Genomic DNA, 8,470 nt, shown 5'->3' on the forward strand with positions numbered 1-8,470 from the left:
GTGGGAATCCAGCGACATAGCCATTACGCTAACTGCTGGTTCCCAAAGTTTTTGCTGGCCTTAGCAATTTTTTTGATTTATTAAAGCTAAAATTGCTTTTCTTAAAATTAAAAAAAATATATTAAAAAATACTATTTTACGACCGTAGTAAGCTATATAACACCAGCTAGGTGCTACCTTATAGTATATTCATTCTACTCAAGAGTTTCATGCTTAGGCTCATGCCAGGCACATGTGCATCTGTGCCCAAGAGCCCAAGAGGAGAATGGAGGAGCCACGCCCCCTGGGCAGTGATTTCTCACTTTCTGTCTCTCTGTCACTCTTTGTCTTTATGGTGAGCACATGCGCCCTAGAGCAAAAACCTCTCAAAAAAAAAAAAAGTTAAAAAAAGAAAAAGAAGTCCTTGAAGTAAAACTAAAAAATAAAAATAATAATAGAGATGTTTAAAAGAGAAGACATGGTAAAGTAAATGATTTGGTGATTTATAGGCTTTACAAAGTTTTTGGTTTTAACCTTCTTGAAATTTATTTCAAAGAAATACTCAGCTACTTGTAACATTTTTGGACTTTTCCTCTGTTATCTAGTTTTATATAATAAGTAATGGTTATAATAGTAAATATATATGCAAAAAGATAAAATGGAAATAAACAAAAAAATTGTTTTTCTCTTTTTATTTAACATGCCACCACCTGCATGAAACTGTCAGTGAACACACTGGGATAATTACATTCCAAGGTTATTTATGCATTTTTATAGCTTACACTTTTCACTTAATAATATTTGGGAATAGTTTTACTGTTCATAAAGATTCATCAACACTGGAAAATTGCATAAAAGAATCACAGTTTTTTTTTTCCTTTTTGAGAGGTTTTTGCTATACGGCAAATGCGCTCACCAGAAAGACAAAGGACAGAGAGACAGAAAGTGAGAAATCACCCCCTGGGGGGGATGGCCACGCCACAATCCTTTCTCCTCCATTCTGTTCTCGGGATCTTGGGCACACCCGCACATGCCCCTGGAAGAATCATAATTTATTTAACCAGGTACACATCATGAGCCACTTAGTTTATTTCCAATTTTTTACTTTTGAAAACAATGTTATAGTGAATGCCTTTTTTTTTTTTTTTGGAGAGATTTTCACTGTAGGGCGCGTGCACTCGCCAGACAGACAGAGAGAGACATAGAGACAGAAAGCGAGAAATCACCCCCCAGGGGGGATGGTCACGCCGCAATCCCTTCTCCTCCATTCTCCTCTCGGGATCTTGGGCACGCACGCACACGCGCCCGGCGTGAGTTTTAAGCCACCGGGTCCGGGACACGAACCGCGGTCGACTACGTGGGAATCCAGCGACATAGCCATTACGCTAACTGCTGGTTCCCGTGAATGCCTTTATAGTGTGTCTTTGTGGCTAAATATTTGTATACATTCTAAATTGTTTTCAGGATGACTGCCTAAAGGTAGAGTGGCTGGTTAAACTACTAAAGTATACATTGTTTTTAACTTTATTTTGTGAAAACTTTAAAAATGTATACAACTTAGCTTAGGATATTGAACCCTTATGGACCTATTCAACAACCATCAACCTCTACCCATCTTTTTAAAAAAATCTGTACTCCCACACACTTCACCCCAGTTCCTGTATCAATTAGAATAAATCTGAGATAGGGGCCAGCAAGTAGCATGGCGGTTAAAGGCGCTGGATTCCCACATGGCCGACCACGGTTCAAGTCTTGGACCTGGTAGCTTGCTTTCTCACTTCCTCTCTTTCTCTCTGTCTCTCTCTGATCAAACTGGAAAATAATAATGATAATAATAAATAGGGTTGGGAACCAGCAGTTAGCGTAATGGCTATGTCGCTGGGCTCCCATGTAGTCGACCGCGGTTCACGTCCTGGACCCAGTGGCTTAAAACTCACGCTGGGCGCGTGTGCGTGTGTGCCCAAGATCCCGAGAGGATAATGGAGGAGAAGGGATTGCAGCGTGACCATCCCCCCTGGGGAGTGATTTCTCGCTTTCTGTCTCTCTGTCTCTCTCTCTCTGTCTGTCTGGCGAGTGCACGCGCCCTATAGCGAAAACCTCTACAAAAATACACATAAAAAAATAAAGTAAATATGGTAAAAATAAAATAATTCTTTAAATAAAAAAGAAATAGATCTGAGATATCATGCCAGAAAGATTAATTTCTGCTTATTGCTCTTTCCTATTCTTGAGGCAGTGACCTCTGGCTATTTGAAAATGGGAAAGGATAAAAAGTGAGTTTCTAAAATTAAAGAAAACAATTAACATCATGTCAGCACAATCCAGTGTGGTGTTTGGGCTGTTTCTGTTTTCTCTGCCACAAGTAGGCTCAGGACTCATCATTTGTTTCCTGGATTCCTGCAACAACCTCAAAACCAATCTCATATCAACTCTTTTTTCTCTCCCTGTGAATAGGCATGTACTCTTTTTATTTTTTTAAGAATTATGTATTAATTAATTATTATTATTATTATTTGAGCAGAAAGAGACAGAGAGAGAGGGAAAATGAGAAAGCAAGTCACTAGGTCTGGGACTTGAACCTCAGGCAGAAATATGGGAGTCCAGCACTTTAGTCACCATGCCACCTGCCAGCCCTGGCATACTTTTTTTTTTTTTTTGAGAAGTTTTTGCTATAGGGCATGTGTGCTTGCCAGAAAGACAGAGAGACAGAAAATGAGAAATCACCCCCCATGGGTGAGGGCCATGCCATGATCCCTTCTCCTCCATTCTCCTCTTGGGTCTTGGTTACACATGCACACGTACCCAGCATGAGTTTAAGCCACCGGGTCTGGGACTTGAACCGCGGTTGACTACATGGGAGTCCAGCAGCATAGCCATCATGCCAACTGCTGGTCCTGGCATGTACGTTTCTAAGCCATATTACATCTTGCCAGATTGCTCTCCAGAAAGTTGATCTAATTTATATTGTTGCCAGTATTATGTAGGAGTGCCTGTGCTAATTGTTAAAGCCCTTCTTCCCTCTTCTCCTCCATTTCTCTTCTTCCTTTCTTAATTTTCTAGATTCCTCACCCTACCCACAAAAGTTTCATTGTTTAAATTAGAACTTATGTGGCTATTAATGAAGTTAAATTCTCTTCCTTCCCCACTCCCACTACCCAATTTGCTCACTGAATATTTAAATTTCCTCTTTGTGTATTGCCTTTTGCTAGTTTTCCTTTTGGGGTGTTTGTCTTTTTAAAATTATATTCATCCATGTGTGTATGTATGTATATATATATATATGCATGCTCACCAGAGAGAGAGAGAAAGAGAGAGAGAGAGAGAAAGCTGCCAGGTCCAGGCACAAACCACATGTGTCCATGTGGGAATCCAGAGCCCCAGCCACTGCGCCACCTGCTGGTCCTCATCCGTGTGTATTAATTCATAGTATTGTGCTTATATTAGTGAATTGCTATGAATACCTTTTTTAAGGCTAAGATAACATACATTACGTTTATGTGAAAGAATAAGTATGTGTTATATAGTTAACAGCTCATTGTCACACAAACCACATGTGTCCATGTGGGAATCCAGAGCCCCAGCCACTGCGCCACCTGCTGGTCCTCATCCGTGTGTATTAATTCATAGTATTGTGCTTATATTAGTGAATTGCTATGAATACCTTTTTTAAGGCTAAGATAACATACATTACGTTTATGTGAAAGAATAAGTATGTGTTATATAGTTAACAGCTCATTGTCAGAAGGATAAGTATGGCAAGAAGTATGCTGATGGGGGCCTGAGTGTGGAGGAGGAGCCTATGGGTGTTGAAGACCCTGGCAAGGACTAGAAAAGACGTTTATAGGTCTCTTCATCTCCTTCAGTCCTCATAGTCATGTATGAGGCAGGTATTATTCCCGTATCTCAATCACTTATCCCAGCCCCTTAGCAAGAAACACCTTTAGTAAGAGCTCTTATCTGGGGATTTTTCTACTATTTTACACTTATTCATATGTTTATTGTTGGAAGGTAAATTAACCATTATAACATTTCAAGGCTGGCCATAGTTCATAGTTAAAGTGCTATACATTGAGAATCAGAGCCTACATGACTGATCTTGGTTTGAATCCTGGTCCCAGTGACTTGAAAGACACTGCAACTGCATGTGTGTACATACCCCATATCCTGACGGGGTACAGAAATGAAGGGAAGGGGCTTATGGCAGACTATTTTGCATTAAGAGGTGCTCTCTCTCTCTCTCTTTCATGAGTACACACACCCTCTTTCATGAGTACACACACTTTCAAATATATATATATATAAATATATATGTATGAGATATCTATATCTGTATCTATCTATTTATATATATCTCAAATACTAGTAGTGATACAACTCTCCTCCCCTTTTATTTTAATGTTCTATAGCATGAAGGCCCAGGACCAGGACATTATAACTTGAAAATACCTCCAACAACTTCTATTACTTCCTGTTTTCAGTCCAAAGTACCTCGATTCTTGCCCAGCTGTTCAGTAAGTATTCTAAGAGGCAGAGCCTCCAGAGGTATGGTTATGGTTATGGTTGTAGATTTAATGACTGTGTATACTACAATTCTAGTATATACAATTGCCTGTTCAGGCAGTAAGGAGTATAGGGCTCAAACACCTGGAAAAGCCAGCTTTGGGCTCAGAGTGACTTTAGCTTTTAAATCATGGTGAACTGTGGCTAAATTATTGGTCCAGCTGAAAATAGGTAGCACAGGAAACAGCCATCAATGCAATGACCTAGATGCTTTGAGGGAGAACACCCTTCATGAATTGAAGCAAATGGTGAATAGTGGCTGCTTCTAGTCACCCAGAACTGCCATGCTTTGTGTGTGTGCCTTCTGAGAGCTCAAGGATGGAAAGCATTGAAACAGAAACATTACAATTGATCCAAATGGAACCATTAAGGCATGAGTGATCATCCTGCCCCTGAGGATTCAGGACAGATAAGGAAGGAGCTGAAGTCTACAGAGAGATACTGGACTTGTGCAGAGAGCCTCGAACGCCTAGAGAAGAATCAGAAAAACTACAAAAGCATAACATGGAGCTCACCTACTGTCTCTCTCTCTCTTTTTAAATGCTGGGAACCAGCAGTTAGCGTAATGACTATGTTGCTGGACTCTTCACGTAGTTGACCGCGGTTCGCGTCCCGGACCCGGTGGCTTAAAACTCACGCTGGGCGCCTGTGCATGCGTGCCCAAGATCCCGAGAGGAGAATGGAGGAGAAGGGATTGTGGCGTGACCATCCCCCCCTGGGGGGTGATTTCTCGCTTTCTGTCTCTCTCTCTTTCTCTGTCTGGCGAGCACACGCACCCTATAGCGAAAACCTCTCAAAAAAAAAATAAATAAATGCTAAAAGACAGTTTTAACTACCATGGCCTTGCCGCTCCCAGCCTACACCCTAGTACACAAGTCCCTAAGACTTGTTGCTATGTGGACTCATTTGAGATGGTTGGGGAGACAGTAATACAAATTTTGCCTATAAGAAAGTGGGTTCACCCATGGGTCAAAGGAGTGGTGGTGGGGAAGTTGGGATAGTAGGCAGAATAGGGCTAGTACTATCACTGTCTGAGCTATAAATCACCTGTCCTAGCCCCACTTTCCCCAGGCTATGGCCTTCAAAATCTCCATGCCAGAGCTACTTGGCCGCAGTGTTGGCATAGTGTGACCTTTATCTGAAGGAATACTGAGAAGGCCCTGCTAGTAAAATTATAATTTGACATCAATAGGCTGGGGCTCCTTCACACCTTAGTGGCATCACCACAATCCAGAAACAAGTGTTTGTCAGAGCCCAGAGAGCTGAAATGCTGAGTCTGAGTCATGATAACCAAACTCCCAGGAAACTGAGTGAGAGGCCAGAAGATACAGCATTCATTTATAAACATTCACCAAGGGAGCCTAGTGTCTGGGGCCACTGCTCTGTGGAATCTCTCCCCTTATAGTAAATTTTCTTGAAAGCTAAGGACAACCAGAAGGTTGTGACAGTGAAATCAGGAATAGGATGCCAAGCTGGATGTCCACGAGGTGGCTAAACCACAACCAGCAGCCTCCTGAGGGGTGGCCTTGCAGGGTACAGACCTCCTGGACCTTCTGTTCTGTGGTCTGGACTTCCAGGACTCAACACACATGCTGTGTCTTCATTAATAGCACTGATAAAGGCTTCAGCTTCCTCTGACATTTGGCCAGGACTTGATTAGATTTCCAAACTGCTTCTCTGGTTTTGGCAAGGGAAACATCCTGTCATTTACAGTGGCTTCTGCAGGCAGCTGATCTCATCCACTCTGGGCTGACCGCTCTGCTCCACTCAGGGTAATCCTGTTTCCACTTTCATTGTCTCCTGAAGAGAAAATGAACTGCAAGGAAGTTAAAAAATGACAATTAGGTGATAATAGCAAATAATAATAGTGGTGGTAGTTAATGGGTGGAGTACTTGCCACTGGCCTGGAAAAGTGTTGTCTGTCTAAGAGGGACTCCAGTGAGCCTCATAACCTCCTATGAGGCAGACGTTCTGATACTCTGCCCTCTTGATGCACGAGGCATGGGAAGCTCATGTCCCAGGGTCACGCTGAGTATCTGGTAGTAGAACTAGGACTTGAACTCAGGCCTAATGGATTCTGAAACCTTTGCCCTTAATCTTGACATAAGTGTCTCTCCAACAGACCCAGAGTAAACCAAATTCTTTAGGTTTTCAAGGGTATGAGCATGTACTTCAGCATAGGAAACACTGGCCTAAGAAACTGAAGTCTCAGTCTATAGAAATGGCATTCATCTGCATTTTATCTCTACAAAAAATAAGCTTTATTTCAAGAATTCCCTCAGGCCCAGTCATGGTGATTCAGATCTGTAGTGTTGGAAGCTAATAGTGGCTAATAGTGGGTTCAGATCCTAAGTTGACCAGAAATGTGCTGTGTGTGTGTGTGTACCCAAGATGCTGACTAGCTTGAAGGCTGGCTGAGGGAAAGGGATCATGGCATGATGAGAACTTGTCTCACCTGTGCATGCTCATGCATTCTCTCTAATAAAAACAAATAACATTTAAAAAGAAAGAAATTAAGTAACTTCATCAAAATTAAAATATGGCTTTTAAAAATTAGAACTAGTTGGGGCCAGCAGGTGGCATGGTGGTTAAGGGTGCTGGAATCCCACATGGTTGACCACGGTTCAAGTCCTGGACCTGGCAGTTTGCTTTCTCACTTTCCCTCTCTCTCTGTCTTACTTTGCCTCACTCTGGTCAAATTAAAATAAAATAAAATAAAATAAGCTAAATAAAGTAATTCTTTTAAAAAGAAAGGAAAAAAAATAGAACAAGTGGATCCCTTGAGAATACTGCTGACTTTGGGGTCCCTAGACCCTGTTTGAGAAACACTTTATTACTATATGTGATTGAAACACAACTTGAGTTTGAGAGGCAGTTTGGGCTTTGAGTTAGACCACCCAGGCTCAGACTCTTCTCTCCAACCTTTATCATTAGGCTGTGGTCCACATGGGGATTATGGCATTTCCTGGACAGAAACTACCTAGACAATGTCTTCTAAGAGAAAGTGAGGTACAGTGAGGTGTGACCCTGTCCCCACCAGCAGGTTCTAGGTTGCTGTTGGCTTATCCTGCCCTCCTCTCAGCATCTCTCCAGCCTCATGATGAACCCTGATAAGAGCAGTCTGAGCTCCAAAGACATGCTTTGATTCAGGGGTCTACCAGGCCAGCCCAAGCTGGAGTGGCCCTTATTTCCCTCCATGGGGGATCTGTCAGCTAATCTAAGTCAGTGGCTACGCACAGGAGGCTCAGGGGTCTGTTGTCACCATCTCATCAGTCCCTGTTTCTGTTCTGTTTTCAGAAAACCCCGGGCCCAGGAGCATACACAGCTACAGAACAATACCCCAAGCAGTCTCGGACCATAGCCAAAATGGGCCGAGAACACAGCCTTTTCTTCAATAACACAATTGGTTTTTAAAATAAAATAGTCTTGATGCGACTACTTCAAGTTTTAGCAATTTATTATGTTAAGAAAACTGTTTTGTCTATTTCTTTTATTGTATTCTGAGGTTTGATCATAGAACATGATTAATTGCCCAAGGTGACCATCCTGCCTGCCTATTTACAATAGAATAGTCCTGGCATAATTAACAATTCATTCTCAAAAACCAGCTGGCTAGTTTGAGCCAGCTGTTGCAATGATGTGCATCTGTAGTCCCAGTATTCAGGAGACTGAAACAGGAAGATTGTGAATTTGAGGCTCGCCTGGGAAGCATAGTGAGATCCTATCTAAAAAAAAACAAAAATTCTGATTTGAGCAATAAATTATATACTTACTCTGTTTATTACCGAAAAGTATATCCCAAGAGTACATGTGCTGGGCAGCTCCTGCAGCATCTTGGATGGGCTCTGATAGGTCTAGGCTGCACTCTGACTAGGCTCGCTCTCTCTAGCTGGATCTTAACTGTATTACGGTTGTAAGACCTCACAGCCCT

At 42.0% G+C, this 8,470-nt stretch overlaps 1 protein-coding gene across 1 annotated transcript in view; it reads left to right on the top strand.

Annotated features, from left to right (window-relative positions):
- STPG4 (sperm-tail PG-rich repeat containing 4) overlaps positions 1–7,986 on the top strand; it is a 40,454-nt gene extending 32,468 nt beyond the window's left edge. The window contains exons 6-7 of the mRNA XM_006159878.3: positions 4,386–4,490; positions 7,837–7,986. Of these exons, the coding sequence (XP_006159940.2) occupies positions 4,386–4,490; positions 7,837–7,953 (222 nt within the window). The 3' untranslated portion in view covers positions 7,954–7,986. The remainder of the gene's footprint in view (positions 1–4,385; positions 4,491–7,836) is intronic.
- Positions 7,987–8,470: the final 484 nt, after the last annotated feature.

Source organism: Tupaia chinensis, unplaced genomic scaffold (genome assembly GCF_000334495.1).
Source record: "Tupaia chinensis unplaced genomic scaffold, TupChi_1.0 Scaffold000661_1, whole genome shotgun sequence".
NCBI classification, from domain to species: domain Eukaryota; kingdom Metazoa; phylum Chordata; class Mammalia; order Scandentia; family Tupaiidae; genus Tupaia; species Tupaia belangeri.